The sequence below is a fragment of the Onychomys torridus genome, chromosome 7, assembly GCF_903995425.1.
Source record: "Onychomys torridus chromosome 7, mOncTor1.1, whole genome shotgun sequence".
Lineage (NCBI taxonomy): Eukaryota > Metazoa > Chordata > Mammalia > Rodentia > Cricetidae > Onychomys > Onychomys torridus.
Window position 1 is genome coordinate 26,986,579 of NC_050449.1, and position 24,293 is coordinate 27,010,871.

At 47.8% G+C, this 24,293-nt stretch overlaps 1 protein-coding gene across 1 annotated transcript in view; it reads right to left on the reverse strand.

The window, feature by feature from the left end:
- Nucleotides 1-1,207: 1,207 nt before the first annotated feature.
- Kcnj5 (potassium inwardly rectifying channel subfamily J member 5) overlaps nt 1,208-24,293 on the reverse strand; it is a 28,878-nt gene continuing 5,792 nt past the window's right edge. The window contains exons 2-3 of the mRNA XM_036193131.1: nt 7,826-8,764; nt 1,208-3,235 (exon numbers count right to left, since the gene is read on the reverse strand). Of these exons, the coding sequence (XP_036049024.1) occupies nt 2,913-3,235; nt 7,826-8,762 (1,260 nt within the window). The 5' untranslated portion in view covers nt 8,763-8,764 and the 3' untranslated portion in view covers nt 1,208-2,912. The remainder of the gene's footprint in view (nt 3,236-7,825; nt 8,765-24,293) is intronic.

A 24,293-nucleotide genomic window follows, 5' to 3' on the forward strand; every position in this document is an offset into this window, starting at 1 on the left:
GTTGGCAGAACCTAGCAGGTGTCAGATTGGTGGGGAGGAAGAGAACTGGGAAGAACTTGTCTTTGGGAAATTTCTGCCAGCACATGGAGCAAGGGATTTTTCCAGAGAGGAAGGACATGGTAGTTAAGGCAGGAAGTCAGCTTCCTAAACTCAAGGAGCAGAGATCTCTGGGAATTATTGTTGACCTCTTCTTCAGCCCTGCCTCAATTCTTTGTGGGCCATCAGGGATGGAATGAGTTCAGAGTCATACAATAAAGACCATGACTAATGTGGTTCATATGTAGGAGTAGTGACCCATGGACATATTGGCCAGCATCAGATTTGGCATTAAGTTATAAACCCATGTTTTAAATTTATTAGTCAAGAACTTCCAAAAAATGATTTGAAGAATTTGATGAACTTTAGTGAAATCAACTGTCTGTGGAGATGGAGATTGTCCTTGAGATGTGAAGGGCAGTCTCTTCACATTTAGGTCACCATGATAGAAACCTGAATGAGGTTAGTATCTACCTAATTCCAGCACATATCACCTCTGGCTTGGGGGGATCTTAAGGAGTGTACCCACTCTTTGATAGCTTCTACAGCTTCTCATTGGCACAGCAGTGCCCTGACTCCCCCAGACCACTGGTCCCTCCTGGCCATTTGGGGGGTGTTTCAGAAACACAAATAAGGCAAGTGTGCAACAGGAACCTGCCGCCCACCGCCGAGCCCTGAGACAATCATCCCCTGCTGCCTCTTATCCTTACCTGTGCCACTCACTATGGGTCCTGACCAAGACAGGATTCAAGGCCTGCCAAGGAGAAGAGCTGGTCCTGCCTGTGAAGGCCTGGGGTGTGGAAAGCCAGGCCAAGTGTCTCTCGTGACAGTGGCTGCATTTCCTGTTACCCCAGCCATCCAGGCTTAACAGCAGGCTCCCTCCTTAGATTCCTGATTGCAGCTTATCTACTGGGTGCTATGGACCTGCTGGTTTTCTTTCCTGAGTGGGGATGGCATCTCATTTCCCATGCCCTGCTAGACCTGCTTCGCCAAGAAAGATGCTTGAGACCATAACTGGTACCTTATCATTGTGGGACCCCCCCACCATACCACCCCCCCCCCCTGACTCACTCACTCACAGACATGTGCATACAGCACACATACACACCACACATATACACACATACCACAAATCACATACTACACACATATACAGAAACACACACACACACACACACACACACACACACACACACACACACCCCTCACTGCCTAAACCATTTCTCAAGATATAGTTCAGGTGCCAAGGAAAGGATCCCCTCTTCTATGTGGGGGCCACTAACAGGTGTAACTGTTCATCTCAGGCCACTTCCTCCTCACCATCCCAGGGACCTGGGACCCAGTCTGAGGGGGAAAGGCCTGAGGTCCAGAAACCGTTCCCTTGGCTACCTTAGCTTCTCCTTGTGTGTCTCAGGGAAAGGGCTCCAGGACCTGGCAGGAAAGTGCTTCTCTTTTCAAAGTCTGGTTGAGAACTATGGCCATGCAGGGGTGTGGGATGTAGTAGAGGTGTGGGGGAGTGTGTCAACATCTCTCCAAGACTGGCCTAGCTTATCTTTCTTACTTAAGATTCTTTGACCTGACCATCAGCCCTCCAGGCTGGACGAGAAAAGGTTCCAAGGCTGTTGACCTCAAGGCTCTTCTCTGCTCCTCGGCTCTTCTTTTCCTAGTTCTCTCATGGACTTTCTCACCTCCTGTTCTCAGGGCCTACCTTCATGGTCCTGCCACCATGTTGGAGCTGTTCTGGAGGAGGGAGGTCCAGAGGCCTCCCAGTACCAATCTAAGACTCTGGTCCACCCTTGGCCACCTATCACTTCTGTTTCAGAGTCCACTTTCCTCCTGGGAGCCCCCAAGCAACAACTGAGGCAGACGTTTTCTTGTTCGTTAGTTTAGTGTGTCTCTTGCCTTTTGGAGACAGGGCTATACAGCCCAGCCTGGCCTCAGCTTCATAATTCTGCCTCCACCTGCCAAGTGCTAGGATGCATCAGTCCACCAGGCTCCAAATTCCTATACTAAAACCTTCGTCGATTCCTTTCCCCGCTGCCCTGTGTTGGTACCAATCAGTTCTTCTGGCTCTCTGAAATTCACGTGGTCATGACCACTTCACAGGTTCTTTGAAGTTCTTGGAGCACAAAGTCCTACCAGAAGCACAACTGCTGGGATTCTCCTTTGAAGTGTGAGGCACAGTATGACTAGGAGTCCCGGGTAGCTGTGCGGACAGCATTGTGTATGCTCCTAGGTACACTGTCAGTGTGCCAGGGTCACGCCAATGAACTCAATACCCTGTAAGCCGTAGTGTCCACACAATATAGAAGAGGAAAACACACGCACTAGGAAGCAACAGAGGTGAACAAGGGGCCTTGCAAACAAGTTATTAGTAAGTGGCTGTGGCCTCAGACTAAAAGGCATTGTCCCTGACCTGGGTAACTTGGCCTGGGAGGAGGCCTCTGTGAACTCATCCCCAGCTGTGGGTCTGAGCGCCCATGGACAGAATTGCACTCCTTCAGTCTACAGGCCTCAGTGGTAAGAATCAGGGGTAATGTTTTCAGTCCCTAGAGGAGACAAAATCTGGGAGGGAAGTGAACAGGTGCCAGTAATTGGAGAGAGGGTAGACAGAACCCTAGAACTCTCCCTAGGAACCCCACCCTGGCTATAGCCTTAGCTAATGCTCCCACTCACTGAGGCCTAGAAAGCACTGCTATGAAGGCTAGGCAAGGCCACTGCTCAGAGGCCCCGAAGAGGAGACATGAGGGCTCAGGACTGTTCCTCTCTATAGAGCTCCCGTGCTCCTGGGGCCCCGCAAAGCTTGCTCAACTAATTGGCCTCTCTGGCCTCCCAGGCTCCTTGGTGTCTGGTAAGAAGAGGCTCTGGGTAGAACTTCACATTGAGCCCCTGGTTGCCCGGGACACACTCAGTCCATTGGGTTCATCCCCTTCATCCTGCTCAGCCTCAGCATCTCTCCCAGCCTCAGCACACCCCCCAAGCAAGGGAGGGCTGGGAAGGTACTGCAGGAGCCGCCCATTCCGCTTCATTTCTGCCAGCTCCTTGGCACAGCAGCTGGGTGTGGTGGTCTCATAGGTGTCATGGAAGGTGTTGTAGTCCACCTCATAAAAGCCTTTTTCCAAGGTGAGGACTGGTGTGAATCGGTGACCCCAGAGCACCTCTGTATCCATGTAAGAGCTTCGTGCTTGGCAAGTCATGCCTAGGGAAACAGAAACCACATGCATTAAGATGCAACCATTTATTGATCCATCCATCTGTCCGTCTGTCTGTCCATTCATCCATCCATCCACCCACCCACCCACCCACCCACCCACTCACCTCCACATCCATCTATCCATCTAGTCATCTATTTCATCATTCATCCATTCATGTAACTATCCATTCATTATCTGTCTGTCCATCCACTCAATCACACCCATCTCCAGCCATTAAATCATTAAATCCAGCCGGGTGGTGGTGGCACACGCCTTTAATCCCAGCACTTGGAAGGCAGAGGCAGGCATATCTTTGTGAGTTCGAGGCCAGCCTGGTCTACAGAGTGAGATCCAGGAAAGGCACAAAGCTACACAGAGAAACCCTGTCTCAAAAACCAAAACCAAAAACAAAAACAAAAAAAATCTATTCATCTGTGGTGCCTTCAATGAGAATGGCCCCCATAAGCTCATATATTTGAATGTTTGGCTCCTTGTTGGTAGAGTGTTTAGAAAGGACTAAAGGGTGTGGCCTTGTTGGAAGGTTGTGTTTCTGGGGGTTAGAACTGAGGTTTCAGAAGCCTGTATGAGGCACCTGTCTCTGTCTCTCTCTCTTTCCCCCCATCCCTACCTGCTGCCTGTGGATAAGATGTAAGTTCTCAGCTCCTGCTCCAGCACCATGCCTGCCTGTTTGCTGCCACCACGCTCCCTGCCATGATAGAAATGGACTAGACCTCTGAAGCTGCAAGCAAGCAATCCAATGAAATGCTTTCTTTTATGAGTTGCCTTGGTCATGGTGTTTCTTCACAGCAAGAGAAAAGTAACTAAGACACCATCCATTCCTTCAATTATCCATCTATCCAATTATCCATCTATCCAACCATCCATTCATCCAATCATTTTTCAAGCACCTCTTGAACATCTACTTTGTGCTAAGGATCTGGAAGATAAAGCTGGCTATAAGATGGTCCTTGGATTGGGGATTTAGCTCAGTGGTAGAGTGCTTGCCTAGCAAGCACAAGGCCCTGGGTTCGATCCTCAGCTTAAAAAAAAAAGAGATGGGCCTTGTTAAGGATGAGCTCAAACCACAATAGGAAAGAAAAAGACAAATGCCCTGGCAAGATTTGGAATACATTTCTAGATGCTAAAGGGGGACATGGACACAGTTCTTGAGAGCAGCATTTAGAAGGCTGAGACTGGGAAGGAGGCAGGAAAAGGCTTTGGACAGGTTAAGTTCAGAGTTGATGAATCAGGGAGCTGCTGACAGGCATTCAGAACATAGGGAAACAGTTCTGAGTGGACAAACAGAAGCCTGCACACCCATGAACACATACATGCTGACATACATCTACATGGATCCATACACAAACATGCACAGGAAGGAGAAGCAAACTGATGCCCATCCAGGCTTCTGATTTGAGGATGCTCCGAAGCCTCTCATCCCTCTCTGCAGCCCTGCCACTGCTGTGTTATTTTTAGGTGTTGCTTTCTCTCCAGAGAGGGAGGGCAGTTTTGTTTATGGATGAGGAAGCCTCTGTGCTTAGGGTCACAGAAAAGCAAAATTTTTATTTAATCTCTGCTCAAGAAAGTACTAGCTTGTGCTCTCTGGGCACTGAAGGAGAGCTTTCTCCAGCTCCCGCTCCAGTCCTTGTCAACAACCAGTCTGGGCTCCCCAAAGCATCCTATACATGGTGGGCTTATAGCCCACTCTTTGTGCTCGGGGTGATGCCTGCCCCAGCCAGGTCTCTCCAATCAGGCCTCACCCAACAGCCCAGTAGAGGTTAGAAACACCCGAACTGGATACTGACCAGTCTAGCCCAGGCCCAGTGCCTGCAGGCCCCCAGAGACTCTGAAAAGACCCTGGCACAGGACTCCCGTAAGAATCCCTGCAGAAGTCCTGTGGGACTCTCCCCCTTGTTCTTCCTGATCATCCTCTAGGGAAATGGTCATGACTACCCTGTAGCCAGAGATGCTGGCTGCTTGCACCTGTGACCTTTCAAGGCAAGTCTCAGCTCTGTGTTGCACCTGTGGCACTCCATGTGATCTTTTCGTGTTCACACCAGCACATGAGGTTGACTCTCCTCCTTTGCACAAGTCAAGCAACGTGCTCAGACTTACGTCGGAAGGGTGTGGAAGAGCTATGCCGCTCCACTCAAGCTAGGCCCGAATTTAGGCCAAGGTTGAGTTCCCTGAGCATGACACTGAAACATCGCATGCCATTTGTGAGTAGGTGGTCTCGGTCTCCCACATGGTTCCACGGACAGAGAACAAAGAATAGCTAGCACAGGTTCTGGGCAAGGAAGTCAAGCAGTTAGGACAGGACAATATAGGCCCAGGCTTTCAGGGAAATGTAGAAGGAGGAGCCCACAAATGGGATCAGCACCCGCTCCCTCTGCTGGGTGCTTTGTGGGTGCTCCCCTGCTGCACACTGGTAGCAGTAAGGGCATCAGGATGAGATTCGTCTCTGCCCAATCCCTCCTTCAGGACCCCAGAGTGGAGCTCCTTCCCCAGAAAGTGATCGTGTGTTCTCTGCCCAATCCCTCCTTCAGGACCCCAGAGAGGAGCTTCTCCCCAGAAAGTGATGGTGTGTTCTCTGCCCAATCCCTCCTTCAGGAACCCAGAGAGGAGCTTCTCCCCAGAAAGTGATTGTGTGTTCTATCCTGACCCTGTCACCAAGGACACACTGACCCTAGAGTCCCCATCTACACGAATGCGTTTCCTGCTTCCTGACTGGCCTCAGCCCCAGGGGCTCCTCCAGCTGCCACCATATGCTTCCTGGCTAGGCTCCGGCCCCCAGCAGATGGCCAGGCAGCCTTAGGCATAGTCTCTAGGGCCCACCATCATCCTGCCTGACTCTGACTTGGAAATGGGAGGCTTGTGGAGGTGTGTCTGAGTCTCCCAGCCAGCAGCCAGCAGCCAGATTCTCAAGGGCTGATAGGTATATTTGGTCACCTTTAACAAGCCTCTAACATCTTAGGGACCAGGGTGGTGTGCAGAAAAGGCTGGAGACTTGTAAATGAAAGCCCCAAGTATGAACACTTAATGTCTGCCTGGCACTTTTGAGGTTCAGCCTCCATATCTGTAAAGGGTGTGAAAAGCACATAAACACTATTTGTAAGGTTTTGAAGATGTGTTATTCTGAGCATGGGGGGGGGGAGTTTTGAACAAATTGTCACTAGGGTTAGCTTGCTGCTCAGTCTAATAGTGAATTAAAGAGAAGGAAGATCAAGGAAGACCGTCACAGCATTTGGTCAGTGGCCCCTCCTTCCCAAGAAGCAGCAGGTCCAACCATGAGGCTGGTGCCTGTGGCTCTAAACTAGAGCTCAGGTCCTCTTAGACCTTGGACTCACTGAGTCACCTCAGAGAGATCTGCCACAGCAGAAGGAAAGCTAGGGGACAGATTGCTCCTGAGAGAGGGCGGCAAGGATAGCATCTCTCCCATATCTGGAGACAGGTGCTCTTTAAAAGCAGGTTGTACCGGGAAACCCGTAAACTCAGGAAAGGCTGCATGCTGGGTACCATCTACCCTGGTTAATCTTTATTGTCAACAAAAACCAGAATCACCTGGGAAAAGGGACTCTCAACTGCCTTCATCAGATCAGCCTGTGGGAATATCTCAGGGGTGTAATTTGATTGATTATTGTCGTGGGAGGATCCAGCCCACCATGGGTGATACTATCCCTAGGCAGGTGGGCCTGTGCTGTATATAAGAAAGCAAGTTGAGCAAGCAAGCCAGTAAGCAGCCTTCCTTCATGGTTTCTGCTTTAATTTCCTCCCTGCTGGAGGTCCTGTCCTGAGTTCCCTCCATGATGGACCGTGACCTATAAGATGAGTAAACCTTTTCCTTTCCAAGTTGCTTTAGGTCATATTCTAGGTGATACTCTATTTTCTATCACAGAAACCTAAAACAACACCATCCTCTCCTAATGATGAGGCCCACAACATGTATAGCAGTGGTTCTCAACCTGCAGCTCGTGACCCCTATAAGAGTCACACATCAGATATTCTGCATATCAGATATTTGCATTTTGATTCATAAAGTGGCAAGCATACAGGTGTGAAGTAGCAACAAAATACGTTATGGTTGGGGTCATCACAACATGGGGAACTGTATTAAAGAGTCACAGCATTAGGAAGGTTGAGGACCACTAATGGGGCCATGAAATCTCACTCTAAAATATCATCTGTTTTAGTCAGCCCAGGCTTCCCAATCACCCCGTGCCCGCCTGTCTTAGGACAAGAAGCACTTTGGTGTAAGGGCTGGCTCTGGGGTCCTGCTGGTTTGGTGGTGCTTGCTCACATCTGTGTTTCTGTTTCTAAACCCCGAATTCTCCTTTTGGAGGTGTGGAAGGCCCCCAGGGCTGTAATATGTTTAAAGTCTAGAATCACGCCTAGGAATTGGAGAGTTCAGCCCGTATTAGCTATTGTTAGTGCTCTATCTTGGGTAACTGCCCCTCAGGTCACACTGGGCATGAACAGGGTGTCCTCACTGTCATTTTGGAATTCTTACACACAAATGTGTACATTCTAGAGCCACAGTGGTCTAAGCTCAGGGAACAGAAGAGGATGAGGTAGCTGAGGAGGGCAAAATGTCTTACCTGTTGCTTCTACCATTCCTTCTAGGATGACCACAACTTCAAACTCTTCCTGTTCCAGCTGAGCACGCGACATCTCCCAGAAAGGGCTTTTCTCATTGATCTCATGGGAGATGATAAGCGGGGACACCAGGAAGAGACGGTCATCACCAGTGTCAAAGCCCACATTAATGTCTGTCTGGTTCAAGGGGATGAATTCCCCTTCTTTGGTCTGCCGGGATTTGATTAGCTTGGCACGGATGGAGGCCTCCACGATGTGGGAGTTTCGGAGGTCACCTACCCGGAACATGAGGCACAGCTTCTCATCCCTCATGGAGATGACAGCATTGTTGGAAAACATGAGGGTCTCTGCTCTCTTCTTTGGCTGACTGATCTTCACAAACATACAACCCACCATGAAGGCATTAACGATAGAGCCCAGAATGGCCTGCACCAAGAGGAGTATGATCCCCTCCGGGCACTTCTCAGTGATGACTCTGAAGCCATAGCCAATGGTTGTTTCTGTCTCAATGGAGAACAGGAAAGCAGACACAAAGCCACTAAGGTTTTCAACACAAGGAATCCACTCTTGGTCACCCACATGGTCCAGATCACCTCGGACATAAGCAATGAGCCACCAGATGAAGCCAAAGAACAGCCATGTGATAGTATAGACCATGGTGAAGACCAGAAGGTTGAAGCGCCATTTGAGGTCCACCAGGGTGGTGAAGAGGTCACTTAGGTAGCGGTAGGTTTCCTGAACATTGCCATGATGCACATTGCACTTGCCGCTCTTCTCCATGTAGCGCTGACGTGGCTTTTTGCCTTCTGCCAGCAGGCGAGTGCGGTCTGTGGCGATCGGTATGTAATCCCGTGCCTGCTTGGGAATCTTCTTGTGGTCCTGGAAAGTGACTCCTGTCTCCATGTCTTTGCTCATAGTGTTCCTGGAATGGCCAGCCATAGCTGAGACACAGTGGATTCAAATGACAGTGTCATTAGTGAAGTGCCCCGTTCTGATTAGTACAGACCTGGGACTGGAGGCTACTCCCTTCAGGGGATTTCTTTGTATCTCTGGGGCCACTGAAGAATATAGTATATGGCCCATGCTAAGGAGTTTGTTGAATGAATAAAACTGGGGGTCAATTACACATGAAGTATTTAAGGTATTTGAAGTAATCTGAGAGCAATTTAAAACATAATAATTGCCACAGTTTATTCAATGCCTGCTGTGTTTCATGGATTGTCACTTACGATTAATGCAATAGCCTGTTGGAGTTAGTGACTGTAATCCTCATTATCTACTGTGTATAGAGTGCATTTCTTTCTTTTAAAAAAGATTTAGTTTTTTAAAAAAAGATGTATGCATGTTTTACCTGTGTGTGTATGTGCACTGTTTGCATGTCTGGTGCCTATAGAACCAGAAAAGGCATTGGACCCTCTGGGAATGGAGTTACAGACAGTTGTGAGTTGACATGTGAGTGGTGTAACTGAACCCAGGCCCTCTGCAAGAGGGTTAGCTTGCTGCAAGAGCAGCAAGTGCTCTTAACCACTGAGGTGTTTCTCCATCCCCTCGTGTGGATGTCTGATATTTTGTTAGGATGCAAGGTCCTCACATGCAGGTTTTGTGACTGTTTGTTCCTTGCTATATTTCAAACACAAAAACAGGATGGATTGCCTGATACACACTGGTTCAAAAGCAGTGCTGCATGAAGAATGGAAAGATTAAGAAAGCAGAAGAGAGTGTGAAGGCTGCTGTCTGGATTCCTACTCACCTGGCCCCAAGCCTATGCTGTCCTTTAAAGGCCCCTGCCTCCCTTCTTCTTTTTCCTTGGGGACCCTTTGGCAGCTGATGGAAAGGGAAAGGCAGCATATGTCTGCTTCACTGAGTGGTCACTCCTGCTGTCTGTATGGGGAGTCTGGCCGGCCATCTGAGCACTTATTAAAATGACAAACCACTGTGTAGGCGCACCCTTGAAAAATCTGATCTAGTTAGTCCTGAGAAATTGAGATGGATGAGATGTTCGTGCCCCGAGGCTTTCAAAAGGACTGCTTTTAGAGGGCATGCCACACTTCAAAGAGACACGTGGACACCTGGAATATTCCATCTGTTGCCTTCCTGACATTCTGCTCAAGCTCATTTAAAATGCTTTGAGACTCTGATAAAGATAGGAAAGACTGTGAACCCCTCTGACTACTGAGAACAGCTTACTCAGGGGCAGAAGTTGAGCTAAGAAATGTTCCTCCATTTGCTTGTTTAATCCCATCACAAGTGATTAGATGGTTATATATAACCTGTCCATTTTTCTTTTGTTGTTGCTAAAGTTGTTGTTTGCTTATGCTTTGCTTTTCAGACAGTCTCCGATTCGTAGGGAAGCTACTATGTAGCTCAGATTGGCCTCAAACCCTGGTCTTCCTGTTGAGGCTCTGGTGCTGGCACTTCTGGGGTGTGTCACTGTGCTAAGCTCATCTTTCCATTTTCCAGTTGAGGAAATGATGCTTGAAGCAGCATGTGGCCAGTTTGGGTTTGGAATCTGATTTTATCTTACTGTACCCCAGAGGCTTAACCCTGACAACTTGGTGATATCCTATGGCTCAAGCTTTGGCTAACAGACTGCTATTTCGAGAATTTTCTTTGAGCTCTGACCCTGGCATATGTCATCTTAGGTCATTCTTCATAAACAAGCTTTCCTGGGTTTCACAAGAACACCCTTTCCCAATGTATAATTCTCTGCCTCCATTTTCTTTGTTGTACTGGCTGAGAAACAAAGTGTGTTGACCACTCTGTTATCCGGTCCAGTAAAATTGTTCTCTTGCAGGCTTGAATCCAAGCACACACTGTGAATTGTTCACCTGGGGTTTGGTATGTCTATCTGTCTTTGGAATCAGTTGGGGGCAGTCCCTTGTGGGATGTTCCCTAACACTAGTTTTTGGGACTTTATGGAACTCCTGGGAACCATTCTGATAAGTGGTCATGAAAATGTTAGGTAGCCAGTTAGAAGTTAGCAGGCTTGGTGGACATGAGGGCTGGACCTCTTATAATCAACATCCTGTGAAGCCCAGGACAGGAACTGTAGGACTCTAGTTATGGGTTGGAGGAAAGGGACCTGAGTCAAATCTGGTTCTTCCATGGGACATCCTGAACTGCCTGAGGACATTCATTTATAACTATTTAAAGCTGGTTCTGGTTCAGCAGTATGCATTCCATACATATGAATGCCAACTCCTTGTTTCAGCCAAATTGGCCCTCAATCATCTGGACAGGAAAATACCCCTTGGGGAAGCTGTTGTCCTAGTTAGCTTCAGCTATCAACCTGATGCAATCTAGTGTCACCTGGGGACAGAGTCTCAAGAGATTTCCTACATCAGACTGCCTTGTGGCCATTGTCTGTGAGAGATTGTCTTAACTGATGACCGACATGGTAGAGCACAGCCCACTGTGAGCAGCACTATCCCTAGGCAGGTGGCTCTGAGCTGTAGAAGAAAGCTAGATGAACATGATCCAGGGAGCAAGTCAGAAGTGAGCTAGCAATCAGAATTCTTTTGCTTCAGGTTCCTGCCCTGAGTTCCTGTCCTGACTTCCCTCAAGGATGGAAGGTGACCTGGGAGTTTGAAACCAGATGATCCCTTACCCCTCACAGGTTACTCTTGGTTAGGGCATTTTATCGAAGCAAAAGAGATGAAACCAGAGCAGCTGTCTACTTCAGGGACACTAGAAAGAGTGTGGTCTATCTAAAATGTAAATTGACACAAGGTTCTCTGTGGTCATGGCTCCTTCTCACCCCTTGAGGGTGTCCCATGTTACTCTAATAAACTATGTCTTCTAACTATATTCTCCCTGTCTTGTCTGAATTTTTTTGACAGCGATCACAAGACTATAGAGATGAGTGGGGACAAGAGCAAAATACCAATGACACAGACCACTGAACCACCTGTCCCACTGGCCAACTCAGGTAACTTTGGCCATCTTGAGGAATCTTAGGACTCTCGCACCTTTTTCCTTTGCTACTTGGGTGGCTGCAGCAATTTCAAGGTAACCTTTAAAATGTCATATTGAAGAGTCATCCATTTGAAGGGCCATTTGTCTCAGACATTCATTGGCCATTTCCTCTCTGCACACAGCCACCTGCTCCCTGCTTTCACGTGTGGTAGTTACAAAGATAAATGAAATAAAAAGGGAAATGGACTGTCTTTATAGAGTACTGTATATGGGATTTTGTTCTGCCCCTTGGGTGAGTCTTTGTACCAAAAAACCTGACTAGAGATTCCTAGAGCTGGTGAACTATGCTGGTAACCCCGAAGCACCTGCACTCCTGGGGACTCAGTTGTGGTAGCCCACACTAGCTTCCAACTGAGTGTTTTAATGAGCTCTCCCAGCCACACTTGCTGCACAGGGCCAAGGCAGGGCCATGAGAATGAGCCCTGATCAGGGCACTTGAGAAAGTGTGTTCTGCCTTTGGCTCTGCTGATTTTCTGCACTGTTTCCTTCCTATTTTTAAATACACTTTATGCCTTCTTATAGAAGAGGGCCCTGTGATGTCTTAGAAGGAAGATTTTTTTAGGATACCTCTGCCCAGGTCTGAAAAAGTTGTCCGCTAGGAGAAGGAGAAATAGGCTGCATATTTCTGATTTAAGAGCTATGCATATACCTAAAATATTCCTTGTATCACCCAGTGCGTGATGACTAAGTTCTGTACTCAGCTTGGTGGGATTAAGAATCCTGTAGGTCATTAATGAGATACAACTTCAGGCTTGTCTGTGAGGGAGTCTTCAGAGAGGTAAACCATAAGAGGGAAGACTCACCCTGAACGTGGGCAGCAGTACCCCATGGTCTGGAGCTCCAGGTTGAATCATAAAGGAGAAGGAGAAAGCACATGAGCCATGGAAGCCCCACCCCTTTTCCTGATTCCTGGTCTGCCCAGATGTGAGCTAGCTCTCACCGCCTATGCTTCCAGCTGCTTGTGCAGAGTGCCTTCTCCACTGTGATGGCCTGTCCTTTCAAGCCCTGAGCCAAACCAACCTCTCCTCCTTCAGGCTGCTTTCCTGTCAAGTGTTTGACCTCGGCTACCAGTCTGCAGGCTAGGATTTGGGGTTGAGTTCAGTATGCAGCGAACTTATTCTGTGGGCCACAGAAAAACAGTTCTATCTGTATCGGCCTCAGTTTCCTATGCTGTATATCTCAGCTACTATTCTCTGTCCTTCTAGCCCGGGGGCCATGTGGGGAACCCTACAAAGATACACGATACAAATATAAATAAAATGTGGTCCCACACCACATAATAATACTATGGCTAATGACAGACTGGATATATAAATAACTCTGGTCCCCCAGGACAGTGTCGAGGAGTAACACAGCCTGTACTAGGCCATCTAAATTTGTATAAACAAGCTCTACAAAATCACCTAATGGTGCATTTTCTTTAGACTGTACCCCTGTAATTAAGCTGGGTGCTATATATATTTATAATTTTACATTCCTTGAATTTAAATGCAGTGTGGTACTCAATTTTCCTAAATTTTAAACACACAGAGAGAAGAAACATCTAAAAATCAAGCACATAAAACCTCAGTGGTGTTTGCAGTGTGGGTATTAAGTTCCTTGATCATGGAGTCATTACTACCCAGATTTCCTTAAAAGTTAAGAGCAGGCTCATCTAGGAAAATCCTGGCCTCCAATGACCATGTGCTCATCAACTCAAACAAATTTTCAGGGACAATATAAGTAGACTTTTAATTATGTTCTAGGATCAGTTCAACTAATTATGCATCCATCCAGTGGGTATTAACTAAGGAACTGCTATAGTCCGGCCCCTGAACTGAGTGCTGGACATAGAGCAGTGAAGAGGGTAAAATGCAGGCCCACCCTACCTGTACTTTACATCTTAGCACTATCTCTTAGTACCCCAAGTGTGTACAGAACTGTGTGTAGCAGAGAGGCAGGAAGAAAGGCACAAGCTTGCTGGAGTCAAGCTGAGCATCCCAGCTGCTCTCTTCAAGGCTCCAACTGGTGCAAACCCTATTACATCTGGCCACCCTGTTATGGCTCTTATCTTCTGGCTGCCCCTTGTGCCTGCGCATGGGAAGAATTACTAGAGCATGATGAAAGGTCTCTGCAAAGACAGCTTCAAGGGCAGCAAAGAGGGTTAGTTCCTTTGATACCAAACACACCACACGTGGAGAGACTCAAAAGAGGCCACATCAAGGGGGCTGGATTTGAGATGGCGTATGGATGCAACTGACATTCATTAACTAGACCTTAGTGCACAGGATCCCCCCAGACACCATCACAGTGCAGAAATCTCTGGAACAAGGGGAGGTCTACGATGCTAGGGGTCCAGGAGTTCCTGGATGGGAGTCTGATAAGATCAATACTTATCTTGGTGGCACCTCCGGAACAGAGCACTGTGCTGGGAGTCTTATCTTAGACTAAGTTTCCCAATTATAAAAATGGGGATCACAAGCCTCTTTCTGGTTTACTCCTTTCTTTCTCTCCCATGTGCCAGCTGCATACTCTGAAATTTGGGACATGTGATGAAGGACATGCAAGGGAGGGGCACAGAGGAGGACATGCACATGTCCCTGTGGAGCTATCTGGATACTATTCTGGATAAATCCGATGAGTGTGCGAGATATTTAGATGAGGTTTGACAGCATCGGAGACCATTGATGGAGCCAAGAAAAGCATCAGCTTTGCCTCAGTTTAAGATTTAAAATACCAGAAGAAAGGGTGGACGTTTCAGAGCTTTACTGAAGCCCATTAATGGACCACAACTTCCTTCTAGTTAAAAAAAAAAAAATCTGGCTGGGCAGTGGTGGTGCACGCCTTTAATCCCAGCACTCGGGAGGCAGAGCCAGGCAGATATCTGTGAGTTTGAGGCCAGCCTGGGCTACCAAGTGAGTTCTAGGAAAGGTGCAAAGCTACACAGGGAAACCCAGTCTTGAAAAAACAAATAAACAAACAAACAAAATATCTGAAGTCCACCAGTAATCTAGATCTACAGTAAACATCAGAACATTACATACTATTAGCTCCTCTTTTAAGAGTTAATGTTAAAGCTGGGTGTGGTAGCACATGCCTTTAATCCCAGTTCTTGGGAAGCAGAGGAAGGCAGCTTTCTGTGAGTTCTAGGACAACCTGGACTACATAGTCAGTTACATGGCAGCCTCAAAAATTAAAAAACAAACCAACAACAAAAATGTTAATGTTGAGTCGTTAGCCAAAGGAGCTCCATAGATTCCTCTCCCAAATTCACAGACTATTGGTTACTTTCCATAGCCTGGTGGTAAGGCCTAGGTAAGGCCTATTGCTGAAGATAACACTTACGTCAACCATGAAGAAACCGAGCCGGTGCCCAACTAGAAGCCTCATCCCTACTGACTAGCATTTACGCTGCTGGAAGGTACTTCAAATGCTACCAGCGAAGACAAAGTAATCATCAGCATCACTAAATTACAAACCCTGCAACCAACAACAGAGATCTGCCTGCAACATAGGCAAGAGTGGCACAAATGTTATGGGACTGACCAATCACTCTTTAAAAATTAGATTTAATAAATAAAAAAATGGATTTAATGCCCACTGTATGAGAGAAATTCATACTTGACACTGCTCAAGAGGCTAAGAACCTGAGACTAGATAGATCATGGGCCTGGGGGTAAAATCCGCTACCATTGTTCTGTTAAAGGAATATAGCAATAAAATGTCTCCTAATGACATAGTGCTATACTCACACATCAGAGCATCACTCAACCCTTATTAGAGAAGCTTCTTTTTTGCAGTAGATGGGAATTAAGACAGAGACTCACAAATGGATAATGTGCATGCAGAGGGTTAAAGGCGTAAGAAACCGTATCTATATCCTGCACAGAGAAGGTACATTTAACCAGGAAGAATTCTGAGAGGCCCCCATGACCCCTATCCCTAAACACACTCTGTGAAATCCCAGGACTTCCATCTCCTCCACTTTGAGGGAAAAGTTTGTCTTTGTTTTACAAAAGGGGAAAACAGGAGCTTCTAAATCTTCCCAAGGGTGCATGGTGTGTTGTTTTATACTCCCCCCACTACACACACACACACACACACACACACACACACACACACACACACACAAATTTGTAGATTTGAATTTCTCTATTTTTCATACCATGATTAGGAACTCCTCCTGGGCGTATCTTCCCAGAAGCCGTGTCTGGGGAACTCTCTAAGAACACTTTTTTTGTCGTCTACCCTAAGCAGAGCTGGGCCAGGTCCTGTGAGCAGTTCCTCTGAGGCTGGCCTGCACAGTTCTTAATAGCTTGCTTACTGCTTCTGGGGTACTGCCCTAGATCAGGGCAGCAAAGTGCAGAGAGGCTTTGGGGAGGAAGAGGCCCCCATGGGCAGTGGGGCCAGAAAAGCCTTGCGGGGATGGTAGCTCTGAGCTGTGGGTGGGCATTAGAATTGGATCCCTGAGCAGGGCGTTTGAGGGCCCTGAGACCTGAGGCTTCAGGATGCAATGGTAACCCAGGAACCCCAAGACCTGAGGCTTTGAGGCTGGCCTGGCAGAACGTGAGTGACTCTGAAGTTTTTGTCACCCTCCCAGCAGTTTAGGACAGCATCCCTTCTGGAAAAATCCCTCCATGTTCTTCTCACCACTTACCTGCCCTCTAGTCCACGGGTGGCTATCCAGCTGTCTGGGGAAAAGCCCCAGATGCTTATGGACTTCCACAGCTGGACATAGAAATTATAGCTAGGCTGCCATATGCCAGGGCTTGGCTGGGGAGGGGGAACGAGAGGGGCCATCCCAGGAGGAGTGAGAACAGCTGGTCTCGGGGCTCTGGGTGGGGGAGAGTTGGGATGACTCAGTAATGGGCAAGGCCCAATCTCCTTACCTTGTGGGTCTCTTTCTCAAGGAGCGGCCAGTGTAGGCCCTCTCTCCCCCAAGAGCCTGTGTGCAAACCACACTAAAAAGTTGGCTCTTCCCTAGGGGCCAGTCTTGATTTCCCGCGGCTTCAAAAGTGTCATTCTTAAAGCGAAAACCCTTTTTAGAGCACTCTGAGGCTTTGTGGCACAGAGACCAGCAAAAATAAATCTTTAAAAACCCATCAGGGAGTTCCTGAGAAACCTCATCGTATTGCTGCTATTTGCTCTACCAGCTTAGGTGGGATCTAACCTTGAATTCTTCACTGGTACACCTAGGCCAGTCTGGGTCACGGCACATAAGGTACTAAGTGTGAAAGCTCATGGGAATGAGAAGCAAGGCTTTCACCAACCAGCCAGCCAATTAGTCAGTTAATGACTTCCCACTGAACACCTGTGTTTGGCTGGGCCCTGGGGATAGAGGAACCTAGGAGCTCGCCATACTAGCGTTATGTGACTTCCATTCATGGAGCTATTGTTGAAATGCAGGTTCTGACTTACTGAGTCTGGGGTTCCTTGAATCTTCATTTTCCCCAAGGGGTCCCAGTGACGTCATTGCTCATGGCCCTCAGTACCTTCCGGAGTGGCAGGGCTGCCCCACCCTGAATGCACAGGGCAACCAGCTCTGTGGTTCTAGGAGGCTCTAGTGGGCAAGTGAGTGAAGGCCACAGGTCTATTCCCTGACTTCAACCAGCTCACGGGATGGCAGGGAACATAGAGAATGATAGGAAATCCAAGGCACAGTTCATAAATGGGTGTGGCTGAGGAGGTCAGGGAGGGTCAGCAGAGCTGTAGCACACAGTGCCTACAGAGGGGAGCAGAGCAGTGAAACCATGTCATGAGGACAGGGACCGAGCAGAAATAATGGCTCCAATGCCAAGCCAATCTCTGCACTGGGTGTCTATGCCCTGCATCCTCTCCCACACAGCTAGGAAGTCCCTTTTAATAGCTTGATTTTGCAAATCACGAAAGCACAGCCGGTTAATAGCTTGCTTAAGCCTGCAGTGCCTGAGTGGCAGGGCCAGGTTCCTCTTGACTTCACATGCTCTGAGTGCAGGCTGCTCCCCATCAGCTCTCAGTGTCTGGCCAAGTTGCTCCATGCTTCTATGGCTTCAAGAAACCCAACCCACCCAGCCTGCAGCCAGACTGACAGACACCTGATCTGTGCCAGGAAGCCGATTAATATTGACTGCTGTGTTCCTAGGCTGTCGAGAGCGTGGCTGCTTCTCTGCTCTCACTGGGGCTGTCTTCTCCCTGTGCTCTCCTGCTTCCCTCCTGATCCCCCTGAGCCATAAGGCAGCATCCCCTGCTCCCAAGTGTCTCTCATTGTTCCAAGGAGATGTGGTCCAGAGAACATCAACCCTTCTGGCAGAATCACAATGCAGCCCTCCTTCCGTCTCAGAAGCATCTCCTTAGAGTGGACCCTACAGGGAAGACCATGGGTGGCAGCCACTGGTTCCACTCTTACCACTCACCACAGGATTACTCTTCATCTGTGGGAATCTGCTTCTGCCAGGAGCCGAGGCAAATACTTCATTTCTCCTAAATACTATGCCTAGCGCAGTGTATACACTGGTAGCAAACAGAATCCATGACGCGCACTGACCCCTGCTGCCTACAAAAGCAGGTAAGAGAGGCCAGTGAGTAAGGCTGCTCTGGGCTCTCTCTAGGTGGGCCCTGCATAGTTGCTTATCAGTTCTATGTAGAAAATGGGGTCTCTCTATCCCAGGCTGGCCTCAGGATGACCTTGAAATTCTGATCCTCCTGTCTTCACCTCTGGAGTTTTGGGATTGTACGTGTGTGCCTCTAAAGCTGGTTTGCAATGGGTGATTTTTTTGTTTTTGTTTTTGTAAAGACTTGAAATACTTCTTTCTTTTTAGTCTAGGAAAAGCAATTATCCAAGCCTATGGTAAATGTAAACAAAATTGTTCTGAGCTTGGGGGACATAGGAAGCAAGCCCTGTCCACCTGCACTTCCTGAAGGACTGTGTCAGGATGGCACTGTGTAGGGTTGATGCTGTGGATCCACTACTTTTCTTCTAGAAAATCTAGAGACAAAAAGATTTGGAGATGGAGCTGGGCATGGTGGCTCATGGCTATAATCCCCAGCACTGGGGTGTCTGAAGTAGGAGGATTGCAAATGTGGGAGCAGCCTCGGCTACATAACAAGTTTCAGAGCCTACTAGGCTACACAGTGAGACTTTGTCTCAATATTAAAAGAAAACGAGGGGGGGATCAAAATTCCATTTTGTATGATTATAATGGATTCAATTTTGGAGATACTATTTGAGGTAAAGAAAAAGGTGTCTATGAACCTGGCTCAGCATCTGTCATGTTTCTGGGCTGCTAAGGGGAAGAGGACCTCCTCCCTGAATGAGGTAGACTGTACTTTGAATTATGGTGATCCTGGCACTAAGGGTCCATGCTGTGGATAGCGCTCTGTATAAATAAAATGCTGATTGGCCAGTAGCCAGGCAGGAAGTATAGGCGGGACAAGCAGAGAAGAGAATTCTGGGAAGTGGAAGGCTGAGGGAGAGAGACACTGCCAACCGCTGCCATGACAAGGAAGATGTAAGGTACTGGTAAGCCACGAGCCACATGGCAAAGTATAGATTAATAGAATTGGGCTAAATATAAGAGTAAGAGCTAGACAATGGTAGGCCTGAGCCAATGGCCAAGCAGTTTAAATAATATGAGCATCTGTGTGTTTATTTTATAAGTGGGTTCTTGGACTAACAGGGCTTGATGGGGGCTGGAGAGAAGCTCTCCAGCTACAGGTCCAGCCAGATAAAGCCACACTTTTCCTACAAGCTTTTCTCTTGTCATTAATACACAAGCACTGTCAGTCCTCAGGACAGAAGGAGGCAGGGCCTTCAATCTAAGCGCACTCCCCAACAGAGAGGGGTCCAGGGCTACCTCCTCTGTTCCCACCAGCCCTGGCTACTTCCTACAGCCTTGTCCTCCCAGCCCCTCTGTCATGCAGATGGCTTGTCAGGGCACCCTGCACCCCACAGAGCACATCTTTTCCTCATCAGCAAGCACCCACTTCTAGAGGGCCGCAGAGTGCAGCGCACTGGGCCATCCATGGTCCTCCATTTCACTAATGGTGGCGAGATTCTCACTGGGAAGAGAGTTCTGACTGCAGATGCAAGTCCTCCAGGGAGGCTGTAAGGACAAGGGGGTAGAGCAGGTCACCTCTCTGCTGCCTTCTGTCTCAGATGCAATGGATGCCCATCACCAGCTGTCAGTCATGGCAGCATAGCGGGACTGTGGAGCTCTGCCACGTAAGTAGAGCTGAATGCAGGTGCCAGTGCTTACACCCAGGCTGTTGCTAATTCTCAGGGGGGCTCACAAGGGTTTGGGGAATGCATGGTTCTTTTAACTCGGCCCTAAGCAGAAGGCCCTAGAAAGAGACTCTCCCATAGGCACAGTAATAAGATCTCTTGTGGCTTTAGGGGGAAGTGACGAGCATAGGCCATGCTCCAGGAGCAGAGCAAGGGGCACTTAGTGGAGTGTAGAGCCAGGGACAATGTGACTCTAGGAATAGATGGTGTCAGAAGGGACACTTCATCACTTCGGGGCTGTATCTCTGCAGGATGCTCTGGTTGCTGGGCTGTGGGCTGAGAAGAGCTCCACCAAAGGGAGCTGTAAGCAGAAGCCAGGGCTGGGTGAGGGCTGCTCTCCATCAGCCTTGCACAGACTCCGTCCCTGGGGATCTGTCACAAACTCGCAGGCTCCTTTGCTCAGGACGCCCCTGGCCTGCATCCTAGCTGCCTCTGCTCCTCACAGGAGGGTCCTAAAAATGGCCCTTCAGCACAGGTCAAAATACTGTTAAGTCAAGCAGGGGAGGAAGACAGAGGCCTGAAGTTGCAGCCAAGTCACTCAGCTGTGCCACATTTGGATTCATGTGTCAAGGCCAGAGCAATACGCACAGAAACGGGTCTGTGCTGTGTTCCCACAGCTTCGAACTCTGCTAGCTCAATTTTAAGCACGTGTCCACTGTATCTCTTGAAGCAGGTTATACTGACTTCTTTGTAGAAAAGCTCTGAAAGTGACGTGGGGTGTGTGTGTGTGTGTGTGTGTGTGTGTGTGTGTGTGTGTGTGTGTGTACACGCACTGACAACTTTGAACTGGGGACAACTCTGAACCTATGTTAACTTGACAACATTATGTAGTAAATATTATGCACCCTTTGTGCAGACAGAGATTGTGATTCAGAGCAGAAGGGGAACTTGCCCAAGGCCACATGACAAGAAGAAGCAGAGCCAGCACCAGGCCCATGCTAGCCAAGCTTCTACTTGTCCATCAGAATCCAGTGGTCGTGGCTAGGGATTATAATCCTGCCTTTCCTGGCCACGCCTGTTCCCTGGATTACATTTACGAAGTCGATCTCCACCCTTTGTCTCCTTCTCATAAGGAATGAAAACTGCCCATGGGAATCATTATGCTGAAGAAACAAACTATTTGCCGTCTGAGCCTGCCCAATTCCAGTGTAAGGTCTCGGGCCCCCTTCACTTGAATTGGTATCAAGGGCGGGTGTGGTGTGAATTACTACTGGTCCAACTACTGTACAGAATATGATCACAGGATAGCAACGGTGTCTGCAGTTCTGTTGGGTTCTTCCAAAGCTCTTTCTCTGGCTCATGAGACTCCCATAGCATTAGTCCCATTTTAGAGTTGCAAAGAAGAGATACCCGAGAAAGCACCGGTCCTGCCCCTCGCGCCAACAGAACTGCTGAGGCTGTAATAGGGACATGGAGTGATGTCACAGCAGGCCTCACAGGTGGCCCTGATTCTAGTGGCATAACAAAGGCGCCAGCTGGCTCCAGCGGTGCACCAGAAGGTGAGCTTGGGGCCCTTGGAAACTCAAGCTGCCCAGATGAAGGCGGTGATTGGCTGCTGGCTCAAACAGCATCCTTGGCGGATTCCCCATCACCTGTCTAAGGAAGTCATAAAGCCTCCTGCATAGGCTGCTGGGGTCTGGGGAGAAATAAGTGCCCAATTAGAAGTGCTGTGGAATACCCCCCCCCCCATCTTGTCATTAAAGAAGCAAAAACACCAAGAGTTGATTGAGATAAAAGCAGAGAGGGGACTAGATAGTGTTTGTGGGCTTTCTAGGGACACAGTCATCCTGTCTGAGACCAGAAGAGAGAAACCTAGCATTCTGCTTAGGGACCTCACTTGGAGAAATACAGAGACTTAGAAAAACGATGAAAAACAATTTGAGTACACTGGTAGAGAGGACTGCTAACTTCCTTAAACTGGAATGTTTCATGGCCCACCCGGAAGAGCTGCGGGGGGGTGGGGGGGCAGCTGCTCACATCCATTCTCTTTGACACTTGGCTGTGGTGTACTTGTATAGTGCACAGGTACCCTTCCAGTCCTCTGCAGAAGATGTATGAAAATCACGAATAAAAAGGCATGAAAAGCAAATTAATTCCTTTTACATTTTCTCTACATTTGTATCTATTTTTTTTTTCTATTCAAGCCTGCCATCTCTATGAAAGCAACTACCGTAATTCTAATACATTTCATCACTGTAACCCGCACTGTATGAATTCTGCATTAGATAATGAAGAGGATTAATAATTAAGTCAAAATGAAAAACTACTTGTTTCCTCTCCAAGGCCTGGGGGACAGATTTCCTGGGCTGGTGCCAATTTGTCAGGGATGATTAGAGAGTATCATACAGAAGTGCAGAGACAACATCAAGAAAGCACATGAGGTGAATATCCAGATGTTTATGTAAAGGTGAAAGGGTGGGCAGTGAGGGAGGAGATGGGAACCAGGGTACAGTAGGTATGGCCCCCAGAATTACAGCTAAAACCTACTAGGGTACAGGAGGGCAGGACACATTCATTCCAAACACTTTGTGTGTACTGTTTATTTAGTCCCTTCAGAAAAGACGTGGAGTTGGTAGTACTTTCCCCGTGTCTGGTCCAGGAAACAGGCACAGGGTGTAGGAACTGTATTCAAAGCAGCAAGTTGTTGTTCTAAGTTTAAAGCCCAGGCCGGCCACCTTAGAGTCCCTCAGCATCAGGAACACAAGGGAGAGAGAATGGCCTCAGATCCCATCCACAGGGAGGATATGAATGTCTTGGGGAATGAATGAAAAAGGGAGAGGTAGGAAGACCTGGAGAAAAACAGAAGGCAGAGGACTGGAGACAAGAGCTGAGAAGCAGCCGGGCGGTGGTGGCGCACACCTTCAATCCCAGCACTCGGGAGGCAGAGGTAGGTGGATCTCTGTGAGTTCGAGGCCAGCCTGGTCTACCGAGCGAGTTCCAGGACAGCCAAGGCTGCACAGAGAAACCCTGTCTCAAAAAACAAAACAAAACAAAAAACCCCAACCCCCAAACAAACAAACAAACAAAAAAAGAGCTGAGAAGCAAAGGATAAAAAGGAAGCAAGGAAAACTCCGAAAGATCCCTGTCAAAAGGTCATGGGTCATGTGTCAAGGGGTCATGTGTCATGTGTCCCTGTGTACTTCCTGTGAGACTCCTGCCATCTGCCATCTTTTCTATGCCATTTCAAGATGGGTGCTGTCTGACCTGTTTTCCAGGAAGTGAACTGAGAAATCCAATGACTCTCGGGGACATACAGTGAATGGCTGGCAGAGGGGAATTGCTGATGATATGGAGAAAATCAAAGGAGAGTTAAATGAACGGAGGAGAGCACCAGGTCTGTGGTTTGAAAGAATAAATGTGATAAAGAGGGGCACTTTCCCAAACTGACACGAAGTTTATCTCAAGTGTTTTCTTTCACATATAAATAAGATTTTGCTAAGATCTATTAGAGAGACAAACAGTTTAGCTTAGATAAAATAACTTCAAAAAAAAAAATCAAGAATGAAACAGAAGGGATCAATCTACCCAGTTTCAAGACGTACGACACAGTAGTAAACAAGAATGTGGTGTGAGATGGAGACACATATAGAGCAAAGGAACAGAAAGCCAAAGAGACCTTCACAAAGATGCTCAACATTCTTGGCTCATTTATTTTCAATAAAAGTGCAAAAGAAATTCAATGAAGAAAAGATAACCTTTGCAACAAATGAGGAAGGGGCATCTGACATCCATCCATGGGGGGCGGGGGTGAACTGAAGTCTCTGGCTTTATAAAAACAAGAAAGAAAGAAAGAAAGAAAGAAAGAAAGAAAGAAAGAAAGAAAGAAAGAAAGAAAGAAAGAAAGAAAGAAAGAAAGAAAGGAAGGAAGGAAGGAAGAAAAGGAAGGAAGGAAGAAAAGGAAGGAAGGAAGAAAAGGAAGGAAGGGGAGAGAGAGAGAGAGAGACAGAGAGAGAGAGAGACAGAGAGACAGAGAGACAGAGAGAAATCCTTAATATGGTTCTTAGTTGTAAGAGTAGGAAAGAGCATACAAAAAATGCTTCAGGATCTAGGGCAGCCAGGCAGAGATCTTACACTTGACATCAAAAGCATAATCCATAAAACACAAAGCTGACAACGTTCATCTAAACGGAAACCATCTGCTTTGTAAAAAGACTTTCTAAGGAGCTGAAAGGGCAGATGACCGAGGAGAGATACTTGCAGAGTGTATATTTGACAGAGGACTAATGCACACACTACATAAAGAACTCCCCGAACTG